The following is an 18,981-nucleotide window of genomic DNA, read 5'->3' as shown; positions in this document are numbered from 1 at the left end:
TTGGATGAAAAGAGGGGGGAAAACTATATGAAAAGTTAAAAACGGAATAAAAAAAATATCGATATGTTAACATTACAACGATGCCAATCCTGTGTCAACATTGGGCACACAGCGGCCCGGGACCGTAAACAGGCCGGTGCAGGCTCCACATGCGGAGCCGCCTCCACGCACTTCCCCGTTCGCTGTTCTGTGTCCTGTTCGAGGTATGACGTCGATCAGTCGCTCACCAATCACTGCCAGCGCCGGGGCGGATGCTGAAGAGAAAGTTGCTGGTAAAGAGCTGCAGATTTTTTTCCCCTCCTCACTCTAACTGACATTTCAACTCCAGGACGGATCCAATGATATAGATAGATTATCATTGGGACATTTATGCGTGGGTTTCTGTGGTGACAATAAAGCGCACCCGGAAGGAAACTGCGACGTTACGCAAAAAGGGATACGCACTGCATTACTGGCGTTGAAGGTAAGTTTGACCACAGTTTTAACTTTTTTTTCGCTTATCATTTGAGTATAGCCTACTATTCTGGACTTTTACTACATACCAAAAAAAGTACGCTATTTAAGTCAAACAAGTGGATCCAAATGTTTGAAGTGCATTGATGGCACGTAAAAGTTGGAATAGCTAAGTTAATATATTTCTGTCATGGCGCACAGGAGGTGTGCGTGTGCCCATGGGGGGAAAAAGAAAATGAGCTGGGACTTGCATGGTTGATGTTGTCATCTATCACACACGAACAGCGTGTAATTAGCAATCTTCAACCGAGAAATTACGCGTATACGCCGAGCACTTTAAGCGCACGAGGAAATCGCCCACCAAACATTGTCCCGCGAGCCATAAGCGTGAGGAATGATACAGTCCATTTGATCAATACTGTAAACAGACGCGCAGTCTCCTGATGTGTGTAGCCCTCATGCAAAGTATTCATTAGTTATTATGGTTTTGATCATGACTAATGGCTACGGTGGTTGTTCTTAAAAAACATGTAAATGTAAATAAATACATAAATACATAAGCCTATCGTTGAATAAAAAAGAACATACCTAATTGTGTTATTTCAGACCAGTTTGTCTTACAAGCGAACAGGTTTTTCGATTGCCTTTTCTGTTTGCTCCGTTGTTTCTGAGTCTTTATCTGAATCTCAGACTCTGACCAGGAGAGGGCTGTTGCGGACTGCGCGCCTCGTAGCCTCTCCATAAAATCCGATCTTACCTTGTCTTTATATGTTTTTTTTAAATTATTATCCTAACATACAATCGCATGAATGACTGATTAATAATGTAAATGCATTTTCCCTTAAATTTGTAAGAACTTTGCCAAAGTAAATTTTACGGCTATTTTATCCATTGCGCAAAATGTGATTATTATAGACTGTAAAACCACACAGACAGACTTTTCCCCTTGGCTCACAGCTCCACACAAAAGTAAACTCGATTAATATGAATGCATTAAGAGGCAGATGAATGAAAGTTCTCCACAAAAGCTGATTGTTTAATCATTGTTGAAAAAAAAAAAAAAAAACAGAATTATTGCACATCGTCGACGTTCAAATGATTTATGCAAATAGAGCCAAAATGTGCCCCATAAATTTGCACAGAGTGAATGCATGTGACAGTCTGGGGCTGTGAGATGAATCACATGTCACATCTTAAACTCACCTCAATCTCACACATTCATTTACAATAAAAAACAAACATATAACCTGTTATTGCGAGGAGCTTATTTTTTGTTATTTAACCAAATATCATTATTATTATTATTATTATTATTATTATTATTATTATTATTATTATTATTATTATTATTGTTATTATTATTACTGATAACCTTCATGCTTAGTATGTTTGTTCTGCATAGCCTATTACAAGTGTATAAACCACCTGCTAACAATACAGTGCAAGTCAGAGAAACACTTGACAAATATGTGAACTGGACCACAGACTGAAGGTTCATCACAGAAGGACGTTTTTTACGCAAATCTTAAAAAGTTAAAGACATGTCGTAAAGATTTATATTATTGTAAAAAGAAAAGAGAAGAAGAGTGCACAGAAATCCCATCTCACTACAGGGCACTTTACGTTGTCTTTGTATTGTCTAAAAACACTGCACCCCTAATGTTTTGTTATATTCTCTTTCTTTTGGACTGTGTAAGAAGAGCAAATGCCACGTTGCTTCGGGGGTAAAACAGTGACCAGATTAGGCTTTTCCTTTCAAGGCCTGTGACATTAGTTGGTGCTAATCCGAATTGGGCTAATTGCTTTCCCTTTATAAGCCTGTGTTGCGTTCGCTGACCTCTCCTGTGAATGGGGGCGGGCCTCATAACATTCAATATAATTCTGTAAATTACATTCATATGGCTTTATTACGTTTGTGGCGTCTTCTGCAGAAAAAAAAGAGGAAAACCCGCGTAGCCTATTTTTGAAGAGAGACAAACGAATTAGCAAGTATGGGGCGGATTTACAGCTTAAGCAAAGACATCAATAACCCACTGGAAGCATTGTTTCCAAAGAAAACTACTCGACACACTCATCGGGGAAGCCATTTTTTTGTTTTTGTTTTTTTTCCCCAGTGGATCACGTTAGCACTGTTTTTGACAGCTGCAAGTTTCTTAAGTGTTTATAACATTTGCACCACGAGGGTGGATTAGAGCAGCAAGGAAAACAGACAGATCGTAATTGTTTATTTTCTCTTGTTACCAGTATCTGTAATGCAATGTTATGACACTCTAATAAGCAGTAGAGAGACTTCCTTATTCAAGTTGTTTGACAGTGGCCTAACTCTGTCACCTAGTGTAGGAAAAAAAAAATGGAAGGAGCTGGAGGTGGGGTGTGGAGTCTCGTGTGTGTGCGTAATAGTGGACTCCTTGACGCGAAAAAAATGTTGGGGAACCCCCCCTCCCCACTCTTGCGGATATAAGCTACATGCTATTCAGCGGTGCCATATATAGGCTTGAGCCACCAGTCTACAGTGAGTCGAAACAATACGTCCAAAAAGAAAACCCATGAATGTGCTCGTTTAGTTTACGGCTTGTTTGATGAAGGAGTATTGGCCAAAGTGTTGTTCCTCGCCGCGGGACCCTGGGTGACAGTTTGAGCCGGTCCTCTCAGCTCATTATCTCGCCGGCCCACTGAGAGCCCCCATTCAGAAACGAAGCCAGTCCCCTCCGCTGTCCCCATAACCCTCCCCTCCCTTCGCTCCTTACCCGGCTCTGCCTCGCTCTGGCAGGGTCGTTTGTCTGCTCATTGAAGCCATAGTCAAGAATGCGATGGTTGTTAGGGAGCCCTCTTTCACCTCCGAAGTGTTTTATTGATGAGCTTTGACTTCTCCCACTTTTTCTCATGTCAAAGAAAGTCAAGTGTAGGTCTGCGTGACTTCATTTCACGGCCTCCAACCCCCCCCCCAAAAAAAACTATCTCTCTCTCCCCTCCCCCGCCTATACACTTGTGTCTTGTGCCATTATAGGTCCCTTTTGCGTACCCCCTTTTCTACTTGTACACAAGCCTCTTCCCATTGCTGCTCCTGCTTCTTCTTCTTCTTCTTTCTTTTTTTTTTGGTGGAAAACGGTGGGGCTCCTCAGTGCACGGGCTGGTGCCTCGGGTGGGACACTCACAACACGGGCGCAGAGGGGATGCTTTTGGGTGCGTTGAGGTGTGCGTTAATAGCCCGGCCATTCAAGCAAGCAAAGCAGCACAGTTCGGGAAGCGTGTGGCCATGGCTACACAGTCATTTGCCTGACTTTATTTACGCGTGCTATTTGCTGTCAGATCTCAGGCAGCCGGAGTGACGTCGCCCCTGCTTCGCAAAATGTGTCCATAAAAAGCAGCCGAGCCTGCCTAAAGGGGTGCGCTCTTTTACGCATGGCGTTCTTGTTGACAGGATGGGAATGCTATTCAGGGGAAGGTGATACCCAGCAGAATAAACAGAAGCACGTGGTGGACGTTTGCACGAGTTTTTTTTTTTTTGCGGAATTTGAGTGCAGTCGCTTACATTAATATGCAGTAAATGTTTAATCACACTTTTATTTTATTTTATTTTGTAACACACAAAAGTGAACGTCAGTAAATATAATTCAACTTTTGCAAAAGTATTTATTATTATTTTATTTATATATATATACAGTGGGGGGAAAAAGTATTTGGTCAGTTTCACATAGACATTGTATTGGATTTTGGCCAAATACTTTTTTCCCCCACTGTATATGCCACCGCTTAAAATAGTGCCATTATTTACTTGGAAAGTCTGTATTGTCTGAATTCTGTGCATCGCTGGGTCACATTATTGTGCGTATTTGCCATGCTGTATGAATGTCTTGTTGAGATGTGAGCCAAGTGCATGTGGAATTTTGGTAAAATGTGTGGTGTTACGCGCCAGAATTCAATGTGTACAGTAAAAATAATATATATACATAATCTACCCCCAAAAAATAAAAATAAACTTTGGAGTTAGGGAGTTGGACGTGCTTCAGAGTCCCTGCGGAAGACCCAATTCAAGTTAGAAGAATGGAGCCTATTCGTCCAATGGAGATTTCCGAGGCAGTTTGCAATATTCAGCAAGAGAGCGGAGGCTATTTGAATACATGGGCTGATTAGTGGGCTGGGAAGACGAGATTCTCTTTCCGCCTCCCTCTCTCGCTCTCTCTCCCCCTCTCTCTCTCTCTCTCTGCCCCGTTTCCCGCTCTGGCTGCGGTGCAGGGGGAAGTGTTTATATGGGGGATGATGACAGAGGTCGGGTCGCGCTAATGGGGCAGTGAAGAGCAGCGGAGGGAGGCGAGGCGCACACAGCAGACCAGAAACACATACATTAATACACTTGTCCCATCACCAATCAGCATAGGTGTGTTCATTTTCTTACCCCCACCTCCATCCACCACTACTCCCCCCCAACAAACCCACCCCCCCTCCTGACCCCCTCCTCCTCCTCCTCCTCTTCTTTTCCCACTCTCTCCCTCTCTCTCTCTCTCTTCCCCTCTCGCTCATTCGCTCACTCACACGCCAGCGCACATCCACGCCAAACACCGTGCGTCCTGACATCTGAGTTCACTGTCAATCTCTGTCTCTTTCACAGGGATATCCCCTCCGTCTTCACCGCTGAAGACCACTGGAAACTAATTTTCCCTCATCTGAAGTTCTAAAGAGACTGATTCGGCTCTGCGTTGGCTTTTTTTCTATTTTTTGTGTGTGCCTGGTCTGGAAAATTTGGCCCAGCCCGTAGTTGGCCAAGGACTTTGACAACGAAGAAGGATGCCTCAGAAAGGTGAGATTATTATTATTATTATTATTATTATTATTATTATTATTATTATTATTATTATTATTATTATTATTATTATTATTATTATTATTATTATTATTATTATTATTATGACATTTAATGCGTCGTGTCTCTTCAAATGGACTTATAATGTGAACATTTTTAGCTGTTATTGTTGTGTTTAGTCCCTATACTGGTAGCTTAGCGCTTATTTATGACAGCAAAAGAGTAAAAAGTCACGTTAGGGCCGGGACAGTGTTCATCGCGGAGAATAGGGCGCAATGACCCGTTGAGGAAAGGTGTCAGATTGATTCATGCAGGCGAGTCACCCAAGCGCCTTGACAAAAAAAAGAAAAGAAAAAAAAAGGAGCGCTCCTCTATGAGGAACTTGGTAACGTGGAGGCGAGTTAAGTCTCGATCTGGCTGCGTGAAGTGGGATAACACGTTTATATTACGCACACTTACTTTACGGTGGAGGCCAAAGTCAGGCTTCTTAAAATGTTCTTACTTGTTTCGATGACAAGTTGAAACACATCGCGTCATCACTCATTCTTTTAGAACTATTTTTATTCACTTTTTATTATTATTATTAGGCTAAGTAATGGCAAGAAAATGTATACCGGTACATTCTCTGTATAACATCTGTATTAAAATAAACCAAATAAATGATGGCCTTTTCCTTATCAGGCAAGGCTGGATAAAATACGAGTAACTTCCTTTTGATACCAATACAAACCGAGTATTCCTTAGCCTAAATCGGATCTTGGTTTGGGAAGAAACAAACGGAGTATAGCCCATAAACTAACTTGTTTCCGAGACGCATATTGTGTTTGTGCGTAAGAATGTTGTCAGAAGCGCTGACATTGTGTTCACGGCTCTACTTAGAGAAAAGAAATGCAGATTAGTTATTACTTATCCCCAGCAAGAAAAAGAAGAAAAAAAAGGGTTTGAGCTTTTGTGCGTAAATAAATCATTAACCACTTGGCTATATGCAAAACTAACGGACCCTGTTTTTTATTATAGGCTAAACTGGGAAGGGTTTTTTTTCACATGGATGTGCGTAAAATGCATAAACTTTAACACTGGAGTCATTAAATTCTAATTAGGCCCACTCAGCTTGTTGGACGTTTTCCGGAATTTGAGGTAAAATGGGCTGTAGCCGACACAATGTGGGCCATGTGATGGAATCCGAGTTTGATTAATGAGTGCGCCGGCTAGCCGTTTGTTAAAAAGATAAAAAGAAAAGCTACAAACCCCTCTGCAATGGCGGCCCTATAGTGCATGTCTCTACTCCTCACATAGCCTGTGTGTTAGAACTCAGCATTAGAACCATTTTGCCTCGCACACACAACACAGCTTTTGGTGAAGGAAGAAAATGGGGAAAGAAAAAAAAAAAAAAAAAAAAACTTTCAGAACTCCCAGCCTGGCCCCCTTTTTATCTCTCCCCCCATTCAAAGGCTTTTTAATGCATTTGTCTTTCCCAATTGAGCGCCCTACTGCGCTGTTGTGTCTTTAAAACCGCTTTACAACCCGCACCAGCAGCACCGATATAACCAGCAAATATTTAGCACACGAAATTACTTTAATTTTTCCCTTAAAAAAAAAAAGAAGAAAAAGAAGAGAGGACAAAACACATTCACACAGTGTCTAAAGCGGAGGGGTCACGGTTCCTGTGTGTAAGGCTGTGCGTGTGTGAATGATCCCGGAGGGGGTGGATGCTGCGTGCCTGCCGGCCCTTTTGTATTAATCTGAACTTGTTGGTGTGTTTTGGTGGGGAATCGGTGTATTTTTAGATCCACAGGCACCCGAGTTTGAGATGTTGAGAAGCAGGAGGGAAAGGGTGCATTGTTAAGGAGAAGAAAAAAAACATCTTTAAACCAAAACGAGGCAACAAATGTGTGTCATTACATCCATAGCATAAAAAACGGTTGCTGTTGCGTTAAAGTAACTGCTTGGAACCGTTCAGGGCACAGGTTGGAGGTAGCTGAAAGGCTGAGGCTGTCCTAATGTGTTGTTCTGCTCTGTCCTATAGGGAGACATTAAGTAGTGAAACGGCAGATGATTGACTAAATTGTAATAAAGTGGACAGTCAACTCTGTTTCCAGGCAAGTTTAATTAATACAAAATGTATACACTTGAGGATGTCATATTTATATATTTTTTCTTTTTTTTTTTGCCACGCACCTCGCAAAAAAAAAAAAAAAAAAAAAAAAAAAAAATCGCATTAAAAAACAAATTAAAACAGGATGCACTGATTTAAAAGCCTTAAAAGTTTCAAATCACTGACACATTTTTTTTTCCACCCCTGAACTTGTTCTTGTTTAATAATCTTTTTTTGTTTGTTATTTCCCTTTGACGCTATAGAATACCACAATCAAGCCACGTGGGAGTCTGGCGTAGCTTCAATGATGCAGAACAGTAAGTTGTCTTTTATATATTGTGTTTTTGTGCGTGTGTGCGTGTGTGGGTGGGTGGGTGTGTGTGTGTTTATTTTTTATTTAACACAATTTAAAGTGCAAAGTTAAATGTAATTGCATACTGCGCCCACTCTGTGCACGTGTTGGTATAATAGTAAAAAAAGAAATTAAAAAGCAAAAAAAGCAACAAAAAATAAATAAAAAATAAGCATGACTTTGAGCTGAGGCCACATATTCATTTGATGGCGTTTCATTGCTGTTAATTTTCTTTTCCCTTTTGCGCTGCTGTAGAAGGAAGTTAATATTGAACAAGTTAATCACACGTCGCGTTACAGAAGCAGAAAGGGGGCTGGGTTGAGAGAGGAGGCAGATTTTTTTTTTTTTTCATGTTTCTGCTTGAGTTGCTATTAAATAATTGCACAGCCGTCTGCATTAGCGTTAGAGCTGGCTGCCAGGCTGCATACGAGATTAGCTGCGTAGATAAGAGAGAGCCCTGCATGAACAACGAGGAATAGCAATAATGTCTTATGTAGATGACTCCATATTCTTCACGAACAGACAGCATGAACTAAAAAGAAAAAAGAAAAAAAAATCTCATATAATAACTGCAGGCCCTAGTGTAAGCAGCACAGCGCAGAATAATTATCAACAAGCAGAAATGTTATGGGTGCCAATCAAAAACACGAAAGTTACAGTCGATATAAGTGGTCAGTGCTGTGTTATTGGTGGTGTGTGTCAAAGCAAAAGCATAAACATGAAACATTTTCTCTCTTGCTGCTGGACAAGAGGTGTTTGACATCTGTGATGAAGGTGTGTGGAATAACTTTATTATTATTGTCCATATACCTTCATGTGTGTGGATTAGTTTGCATCCTGTTTGATGGCGCTGAATGGACATGAGCTAATTTAGATTTATGCCACTGGGCCATATACATCTGTAGTTTTATTTGGGTCCTACAATAGCAGTGTACAATGTATCCCCAGTGCCTCTCCGCGGATGGATGTTAATGGGATGATCCCTGGCTTGGTGTGTGGTGTCTGCTGCGTGTTGCCGAGTAGATATTATTGGGACCGGCCCTTTGGGTTGTCTAAAGGTCGTGACGGTCTCTGTGGCTTTTGTGCTAATAACTCCTGGGTGTATATAGTGGGGAGCGTCCAAATTGACACCATATGTTTTCCTATTAGCCGAGTCGCAATAGAATACAAGGCGCATAATCAGCGCCAGCGGGCGAGATTGTCTCGAGTCACTTAAGGGAATTGTGCTATGATTAAGACTTAACCTTAGGACATTTTCATGTAATGTCCTCTTCTGACAGCTTTATCGATCTGCTGGATTTATGTGATAGTAGTAAATCAGAGGTGAGGACACAGGCGTGGAAAAGCCGCACAGCAGCCGCGCGTAAAGTAGCCAGGTCAGTTTCAGAAACAACTCTATTAATTCCTCTTAATCCTGGAATTACCAAGGAGCACAGGGGATGATAATGGATTTATATCCACCGCGTCCTTGCTGTAAGAATATTAGCATTACGATGGCAAAACAGTAGCTTTACGCACAGCTTTACGCACAGCTTTACGCAGCTTGTAGAGTGGGCTTTAATTTTTTGTGTTAAAATTGGTCACTTCAGAAGCCCCATTGACACATTGCATAGTAAAGACGCCAACCGACTGCACACAACAGGACTGCAGTGGCTGTGAGCATTTGTTGTCAAATACAAACAAGGGGGGGAAACTGCTTGTCACTTTTAATATGTTAAGAATCCAGGCGCGCCCTCGTTTCTGTGGCCGCGCGTAGCCCCCGGCCACCTTAAAACGAAGTCTCCCTCCAAGGGTAAACGAGTAGCGTCCAATTTCGTCTGAGTGATATCCAAATGCAGACAGAAAGGGTCGTTTTATCATGCTACTATTTGTCGTGACGATGCGATTTTCAAAAGCAGAGCGGTGTCATAAAGTGACATGCCTGCCACAAGTGCTCCAACTGATCTTTTCAATTAGCCTCCCATGCATGATCCGAGGCGACTTCCGCCTATTTCCAGAAATTAAGCTCAAACTTGACGTGCAGCTAGCTTTATTTTAAAGACAAATGTCAGGCAGGCTCATCATATTTCCCCCTCTTCTATATTTGGAGCTTATTTATTGCTAAGGAGCCTCTGCTCCCGGAGTCAATGTAGCGAGCGCCAGCGCAGGGGAAGGCAGAGCGGAGACACAGGCAGAGCAGCACAGCACTCCGGGGAGTCAGGGCTCCTCTTGGCTTCAGGTTTGCTTCTTCATACATTGCTTCATAGACATGGAATGGAATAGCTACAAGGAGTTGTTTCAATAACTAGATTTTAACAGTAAACTTTATTAGTAGTTGTATGCGTGTCTTCAGTGGGTTGTGACTTTATTCTGGTTGTCTTTATTTGGCTATTGTGTCGGTGAGGATTATGCTGAGTTTATGAAGACACACCGATTAATGCGAGTCTTTTTCATCTTAAATCCGGTTTTAGAATGTGCATGGATAATAGCGACGGTGTTGTTTATTCACTGATAGAGCCGTTATTACGCTTTAGCTGCATGTTCATTTTGCAAAGAGTGCCAGCGTTTGTTTTGAAGAGGGTTTGCACATCACCGGACAAGTATTTGGCGTCTCCATTCTCCATTTTACCCTCCTTTTGCCATCCTCTTTTGACTGTCAGATGGACCTTTAGCTGTGTTTTATCTAAAGTTTACATGCGCTGGCGGTGCGCTGTGATGACCATAGTTGCTTTGTCTCCATGTAGGTCACAGTGGCGTGAACCAGCTCGGTGGTGTATTTGTTAATGGGAGACCGCTGCCGGATTCCACCAGGCAGAAAATAGTTGAACTTGCTCACAGTGGCGCGCGACCCTGCGACATCTCCAGGATCCTGCAGGTGAGATCACTCCCCATTTCCAACAAAGCAATAGATTTTTAACCTTGTAACCTCAATCACAAAAAATGAACAAAGGAGAGGCACGCTTTTGTACAAGTAATAACAATAATAGAACTATTTAAAAATAATTATCTTGCATTATAACTCTCCACCTGCATGTAAAGGCTACACTGCAAAAACGAATCTAAAAATAAGTTAAATTTTCTTGAATAAGAATAGCCTATTGCTGACCATGATTGGAGTAGGTAAATAAATGTATCTGCTAGTGGAATAAATATTTTTACACTTAAAATTTAACAAATGAATATTTTAATCTTAATTCAGGTGCAATGCGATTTCTTGTTGCAATTTAATCTCGCTTGAAATTAGACACAAACAAATCTAATTCCATTGGCACTTTTATTTATTTACGTGGCAAGTCGGAATTACTCAAAATTAAGGCTAAATATTCTTAATTCCAGTGAATTTAACTCATCAATATACATTTGTTTGCAGTGTAAATCACGCAATAACGCGCAATGCAATTAGGCTGATACACAGGAAGTAATTCACCTGTATCACAAGCTTTAGAACGTGCCTATTATTATACAATTGAAGGCATGTTTTCTGTGTTTATAGACCGATGATGAAGTCCAAGTGCTGGACAGTGAAAAGGTGATAATTATTTGATACAAGAAATTCCATGAATAGTCTTAAATAATGGATGTCAATTGTGTCTTTTGTTTTTGATCCAGGTATCCAACGGCTGCGTGAGCAAGATCTTGGGTAGATACTACGAGACGGGCTCCATAAGGCCGCGAGCGATAGGAGGAAGCAAACCCCGGGTCGCCACTCCGGAGGTGGTCGCCAAAATCGCGCAGTATAAACGAGAGTGTCCTAGTATCTTCGCGTGGGAGATCCGTGACAGACTTTTGTCGGAGGGGATCTGCACCAACGACAATATACCCAGCGTAAGTGTATTGACTGGAAGTTATGTGCATGATTTAATTTGCCACATGAAGTCACTTTTTCTCATGACGGTAGTTCGCAAAGACCATCCATGCGTTCAAGTCTTAATAAATGCCCTGCGATGCGCGCGGGCCACTTTAAAGCCCTTTTCCTCTTGAGTGCGCACCCCTTTCTGCGATTATAAGGTGGCTCCGTCTTACCTTATCATATGTGTTATGCCATTCAGGTGTCATCGATAAACAGAGTCCTCCGCAACCTGGCGAGTGAAAAGCAACAGATGGGCGCAGATGGCATGTATGACAAGCTGAGAATGCTCAACGGTCAGACAGGAACTTGGGGGACCCGGCCCGGCTGGTACCCCGGAACATCGGTGCCAGGGCAGCCTAACCAAGGTGAGCCTCATTATCAGACCGCGGCGATAGAAACACCTTTACGCACATGGCTGAAGCTATACCCGGTACCGAAAACTTTTAAGAAAAAAATAACTATTCGAATTTTTGTGTGCATGTTTTTGTTTTTTTGTTTTTTTCCCGCTTCTGCCAAGTGTTGTTGTAATTGCGCACACAATTAATGGGAGGGGGTCGAGGGCGGAGGCTGCACGTTTATGCTGAATACCTTCACTGTCCCAGACGCGGATGTGCGTGACAGCGAACTCCGTCTTTGCAGAGGTGCCCGGCGTCCACCGCTCTGACGGGCCGCGAGGGAGAGAGATGGGTGCATGCGCGGATAATAGTACAAAGGAATGTTTTCGTCACACGCACAGGAGGGTTTATGGGAACGCCGAAGCTAAGTGTAATTGCTCATTAGAGAGGGGGCTTTGTGCCTCTTTATGGCAACATGTATAGGAGTGTCGATGTGGTGGTGGTGGGGCGTCCGAGGCATCCCAGGAATATGACACCGGCGCAGGTATTTGCAAGGAACCCGCCTTACCGTGTCGTGTATGTGGTCATTAGGCTAATTATATCGCGGCGCACTGGGAAGCAGGTGTCGTAACTCAGTGGCGTCTAATCAGCGTTTCTTTGATTAAGGTGCAACACGTGACATGCGTAAAAGGAGAACCGGAAACCAGGCCTATATCTTAATGTGCATTATTATTATTATTATTATTATTATTATTATTATTATTATTATTATTATTATTATTATTATTATTATTATTATTATTATTATCGTTATTGTTATTGTTGTTATTATCATCATTATTAATATAAATAATAATAATAATAAATCCGCCACACACAGAGCGCACAAATAGTGAGCAGAGTGACAGGTACCAAATAGACATCTCAATCCAAAGCAAACCCAATAAACCCTCCGTGCCGATTTGCGCTTTTATCTCTTTCTGAGGCCTATATGGCCCTAAATCCTGTCTATAGGATTTAGTCTCTCACTTTCTCTTTCACTTTTAAGCGGTTTCTCAAGAGTGTTTTGATCCGGCCTCAGCGACTGAAAGGTGCCGCAATTGGTTCGGTATCTTTGCCTCTTTTTTTTTTTTCTTTTTTTTTGTACCCCCTCTCTCTCTCTCAGTGTGTGTGTGTATGTGTGTGTATGCGTGTGTTGCTGCTGCTGCTTTTCCGCCTCACTGGCTGAGACATCGTGATACTAAAGAATGAGTTTATTTCCCAGCGCTTTTATAAAGAAAACAAATCCCATCCATAGCGTCAGTGGGTCTGGCAGACGGATAATAGCAGCACATTCACTCCTTTTTATGGATTATCCGCAGTGGAGAAACAAATAGCGAGTGCAGATACAAACTATTGGCTTGTGGGTGAATACTTTTTTTTTTTTTTTTTTGTCTGTTGGAGACGTGTTTTTTTACGCATACAGGATATAACCAAGGTTTAAACAAGTCTTACGCAATTTAGGGTATAACGCACAAACAAATAAGCCTTTTTTTTGTCGTAATCAAAGTTTGAATTTAAGCTTGAGCAAGAGATTTCAAGGAAGGCTATAGCTCTCAAATAAAACATACCGCCATAACGTCAAACAAACAAACAATACGCTTCAATTTGTGTAAGCATGTAAATAAATAAATAGATAATAAATAAATCATATCCCCTCGTGTGTAATTGCTATTTGTTCTCCGTCCTTATGATCAGTTTGTCTTTGTCAAACTGGCCCCTGTCAAATATTATGTTCGAGCGCACCCCCTGCTTAATTTCGCATTAACTCCTCGGTGTGATAATGATGTCCAACAAGTCGACAGGCCCTCTGCGATAAGCCCGGGCCGCCGCTGAAAGGGGGTCCTGTGCGCCCACCTCGGACACGCAGCGGCAGTGAATGCACGGGCCCTATTCGGAGTTGTTCACGGGGGCCTCGGCATGCTCTCTCCTCACTCATTTGTTTCCAATTGAAGACAGGAATCCTGAGTGGCGTGTAGCTGGCTGGGGGGACGTGATTAATGATGGTAGTGGATAAGGGTTAACACACTGGACTCAAAGCTCCGTTGACTGGGATCCTCGTGCGCACAATGCCCACAACGCACTATACGCCTTGTGTGCCTCCACAGAGAGAGGATCCTTTTGTCATCCACTGCTCTCACCCTCCCCTCCCATACATTACACCCACCAAGGACTCCAGCTCACTGCCCATCCCTGGCTCCGGCCATAATGGTTTCCCTTACTCCTGAAGGCATTGTATCAGTCTGAAAAGCGTCTTCTTCTATTCAAAAGTTGGTGGTCACCTCAATGGGCTATACCAACGCCCATATGGGAGCGGACCATTGAAGCATTGCCGTGGCCCAGAAAAGAGAAGCGAGCTGAGGTTTTAATACATTTCGTGGGCACTGAAAAGAGGCTCGCCACATCTTGTCACATTTCTCTTAACCTTTTGAGAACACACATTGTTGTAGCGTGGCGAGTGTTTTTTTTTTTTTTTTTACTCTGAACAGAATGTTTTTCCCACAATATTTTATAAACAGTAAACGCTTTTTGACAGTTTAAACCAGCCCTTTTCATCAACACGAGCTGGCTCTGAATTATCTGGACTCAAATCAGCCATGACGCCTTTTAATTAATGACATGTAGAACAATTAGCCCCAGGCATGCGCAAAACAGAACGCAGGGCATGCGCGTATAGAGGATGTTAAGTAGATTATTAATATATATATATTTATCTTTTTTTCTTCTTTTTTCCCCCAGATGGCTGCCAACAACAAGACGGCGCGGGGGAGAACACCAACTCCATCAGCTCGAACGGAGAGGACTCAGAAGAGACACAGATGCGCCTACAGCTCAAAAGGAAACTCCAGAGGAACCGCACGTCTTTTACGCAGGAACAAATCGAAGCGCTTGAAAAAGGTACTTGGATGAAAAATATGAAAATATATATATATTTTTATGTGGCTACAACATTCAATGACTAACGGTGCCTTTTTACAAATGTGTTGCAACGCTTAGAGTTCGAAAGAACTCACTATCCAGACGTTTTTGCGCGAGAAAGATTAGCAGCAAAAATCGACCTACCCGAAGCAAGAATACAAGTAAGTGAATGCAATGATAAAGGCTAGTTTTAAAAGTGGAGCCGTTCAACTAATACTATTTCATAATTTTTTTTTCTTAAAGGTATGGTTCTCAAATAGAAGAGCAAAGTGGAGGCGAGAGGAAAAACTGCGAAACCAGCGTCGTCAGGCGAACAATTCTTCCAGTCACATTCCCATCAGCAGCAGCTTCAGCACTAGTGTGTACCAGGCCATCCCACAGCCCACCACACCGGGTAGGTCCCATTTGATAACTTGCAACTCTCTGCACACTTAAAGCACATGAGGCCAAAATCATAAAATCATGGACCAGTCATCTATAACAAGAAACATTACTGACATAAACTTTGGGCAAAGGAATTTTATGGTAAATCAACTTGGAGGTTAGTCCATTCAGCTTAAAGTTATAAGTGGAATAAATATGTAAAGCAATTGAGACTACTAATGTTTTTAAGTTTAATCATCTTCGAGGTTTGTGCACTTTGAATTAATAGTGGAATAAAGTGGCAAAGCAATTAATATGACAAATGATTTTAAGTTGACCAAACTTGGTAGTAAGTGTATTGAACTCAAAATAACAGTGCCATCCCCTCATTTTTTATTTATTTGTTTAAAGTTAAATCCACTTAAGTTTCATTGAGCATTACCACATTTTTTTTTAGGGCAACCAGTTTCCCATTTTTTTTTTAAAGTAAACTCAACTTAAAAGGGTTAACAGTGTAGTCAGTGTCCTTGAAAAAAGGCTATCAGTTTTGTATGTAACCAACACTACACTTTATTGTCTATAAACTATATCATTCTCAAACTGACCACTTGTGCCATACTGTCTGAGTCAAATTAGGTACACTCATAACATTACTAAGCCCCCTCTCACAGACCATTGAACTAACGGTAACTTGCCCTCCACAGTGTCTTTCACCTCCGGGTCAATGCTGGGAAGACCTGACTCTGCACTCACAAACACCTACAGTGCACTGCCCCCCATGCCCAGCTTCACCATGGCAAACAATCTACCTATGCAAGTAAGTCAACTCCCAACATCCAGTACCATTTCTTAACTAAGGGTAAGAGCGCTCTCAAAGTAGCAAAGCATAGATACTGCAGCTTATATACCAAGCAGCTCAAACCGTGGTTGGCTAATGTAACATTCTCTTCCCCTATAGCCCAGCCAGACCTCCTCTTATTCCTGCATGCTGCCTACCAGTCCGCCAGTGAACGGGCGGAGCTACGAAACATACACGCCCCCTCATATGCAGGCACATATGAACAGCCAATCAATGACCGCTTCTGGTCCCACCTCAACAGGTAGGCAGAAAAAAAAGTTCACTGTCTTGTTACTTTCTTTTTTTGTCCATACTCTGCCACCTTGTAACTCAGGGGTGCCGTCCCGTTCACCCTTTATCTCCTCCCACCCCATTTGAAGAAAAAAAAATAATCTCATTGTCTGCCAAGATATCGCTCCATCATTTAGATTCTTGTTGCATGACTGAAGCTCATTTTGCCACTGCTGCCTTTTACGGTGCCGTGTCATCCCTGACGCTCCAGCCCATAGTTTAGTTCCACCCCATTAGAACGCTGTTACCGAGAGCCATACATACCAGTTATAGTCATGAAGAGTTAATCATGCATAACCACATTTCCTCTGTGCTAAATTGCTAATTAATTTGATTCATTTGCCCGTTGTAGCCCCTCTGTTTAAATGCCAATGCCGCGGCTTTCAATTTATTGAGCTCGCGAGCGTTTCACTGTGCAGCCCCGCGTGTTGCGATTTCGCCTACCTATTTTGCACAATAGGCCGAGTTCACAAGTTGTCACAATATTCTCAAAGGCTTTGTGTGAATCTGAGATGAAGGGGCAAGGCAAAACTCGTGGTGTCGATATTCTGATATTAGCAGGGCGAGTTTAAGATTGTTTTTTTCCCCCTATACTGTCAAAAAGGGGTACTGCTATTTAGTCACTATTGAATTGAACTATTTGAGAGAACATTCTTGTCTATTCCTTGCCCTATCCATGGGCATCGAGTGATGATGCTGTTGGCCAAAAGCCCTCAAAATGGAGTCCATAACAGCAAAAAGTCAAGGCCGATATCCATGAATAGAGTGATATTTGTCTTTTGCCCTCTATCTTTGTTTTTTTCCAAAAGCTTTGTCGACATTATTCTAAATGGGCATGCTTCATCATCGCCACATTTCCGAGAAATTGCTTTCTTTCTTTCTTTTCACTGATGTTTTGTCCCCCCCCCCTTGTGTGTGCAGGACTCATCTCTCCTGGAGTGTCTGTCCCTGTCCAAGTGCCAGGGAGCGAGCCTGACATGTCTCAGTACTGGTCAAGACTACAGTAGAGAGAAAAGCTACTTGACTCTTTAAAAAAATAAAAAAGAAGAAAATCCACTCCTCTGTCGCCCCCTCCGGCTTCAGGACCATCCACGGTACGCGCGGAGAGCTCGAAGAAAAAAGCCAAGAAAGAGCTGCTTGGAAAAAGAATTGGGAGGACTCTATGAGAGCTTTTGGGACATCTTTCTCTCCGGCGGGACTGTGCGCGCCGTCGTGTAGCTTCAAGGCACATCCACCACCTGAGGACTTTTAAAAGGACGGAAACGACAGGAGGAAGGAAAAAATATGGACCTCTGTAAAGTGCCCTGGTGTTTTTATGGAACAAAAAAACGTACCTGCTTCTTTTTCTATCTCCAACTTCAGTCATTGTTTGGTTTTTTCTGGTGTGTTAGTATACGGCCATTTGTATGTTAATATGAAAAACGAGGATAAAGTACTGATAGATGTCCTGCTAGAAAACCATGGTGGTCTTTTTGCATTGGTGTGAGCAAAGGAAAAAGAGGGGAGATTATGCCACGACTATCATTTTAAATCTGCTTATATCAAGCCTTTGTTTTTTGTTTTTTTTGTTTTTTCTTTGCATGGTCTCTGGATACTCACATATCATCAAAAGAGCCGTATTTGGAAGATCCTTACTAAATATCGGTCCTGTCTTGTACAATATTAGCTGAAGAACCTATATCCGATGGCTGGTGCTGTGCGGGCTCAGAGATCGGCACATGCGACTCGGACCCTCTGCTTCAGTAGTGAGGATGGAATCTGGATTAGCACAAAAACAGATCTTCAAACGCATACATGTAGTCTGTAAATGGTAGACTGCGTCTTCATTATAAGCTTGTTTATGTCCAAATGTAAAGTACTTGTATTCCCCTAAAGAAATCTGAAAGAAAGATTTCGCCCAATATTTTTTTTATATCCCCGAAAATATTCTATAAATGTTCCATACATCATAAAAATACATTTCTTTAGGGTCAGGTACAATTTGTCTCTTAGCTATAGTTGTATTATAGTGTCCTATGGTCAGAAATGTGCAACTAGAAATATTTAATTCCTATAAATATGATTAAACATTGCTTGACAAAGTTAAAGTGTTTGGCAGTTGTTTACAAGTACATATCAGATTTAATCATTGTTGATTGTAAAACAGACCAAAGCCTTTGTATCTCATCTAGTACATAATGTTTTTTTTTTTTTTAAGATATTAGTCTTGTGTTGCAAAAATTTGTAACCATGTTCTGTTTTGATTACATTGGCTTCGAGTTGGTAACCCGCAGTCTATATTTATAATTGAAGACCATGGGAGGGTTTTTCTAGCATCATCTGTCATGCTCTTATTGAGTTTTTGCGTTTTGATTTCAGTGCGTATGTAAAAACATGGACACAAAACTGGGTTTATGTCCGAGCATTGCTTCTGAGATAAACGTCGACACGCTGTCTCTTAATATTTCAATTTAATTTTATTTAAAATGGAGCTTTCTAAATGTATTTTGTGAGAACTATAAAACATTTTGTACAGTAAAATTGTGTCTCAAAGAAATTATTTTGGTGTTTTTTAATGCAGCTTAGAACACTACAACCACATCCTAAAGCAAACCTGACTAGATGTATGGCCTGACACAGACCACACAGCGCAGACACCATTGCATGTGGAGAAAGGTCAAGCAATT

At 41.8% G+C, this 18,981-nt stretch overlaps 1 protein-coding gene and 1 long non-coding RNA gene across 8 annotated transcripts in view; one reads left to right on the top strand and one right to left on the bottom strand.

The window, feature by feature from the left end:
- Window positions 1-18,981, bottom strand: part of LOC306961987 — a 97,426-nt gene that overhangs the window by 20,913 nt on the left and 57,532 nt on the right. The gene's annotated exons all lie outside the window — the stretch shown is intronic.
- Window positions 295-18,483, top strand: pax6b (paired box 6b). 7 transcript variants are annotated; one of them, XM_079554573.1, is made up of 15 exons: window positions 4,689-4,831; window positions 5,063-5,251; window positions 7,281-7,353; window positions 7,613-7,666; window positions 8,452-8,475; window positions 10,425-10,555; window positions 11,174-11,209; window positions 11,290-11,505; window positions 11,730-11,895; window positions 14,644-14,802; window positions 14,902-14,984; window positions 15,067-15,217; window positions 15,891-16,003; window positions 16,145-16,286; window positions 17,237-18,483. In XM_079554573.1, the coding sequence occupies exons 4-15, from the start codon at window positions 7,654-7,656 to the stop codon at window positions 17,320-17,322; spliced, it is 1,320 nt and encodes a 439-aa protein (XP_079410699.1). In that variant the 5' UTR covers window positions 4,689-4,831; window positions 5,063-5,251; window positions 7,281-7,353; window positions 7,613-7,653; the 3' UTR covers window positions 17,323-18,483. The 7 variants fall into 7 exon arrangements, with proteins under 7 accessions (XP_079410696.1, XP_079410699.1, XP_079410695.1 ...); XM_079554570.1 differs by lacking the exons at window positions 4,689-4,831; window positions 7,281-7,353 and adding an exon at window positions 295-463; XM_079554569.1 differs by lacking the exon at window positions 7,281-7,353.

The sequence above is a fragment of the Gobius niger genome (genome assembly GCF_951799975.1).
Source record: "Gobius niger genome assembly, chromosome: 4".
Lineage (NCBI taxonomy): Eukaryota > Metazoa > Chordata > Actinopteri > Gobiiformes > Gobiidae > Gobius > Gobius niger.
The sequence above is the reverse complement of the archived record's forward strand: the minus strand, read 5'-3'. Positions and strand labels throughout refer to the sequence as shown.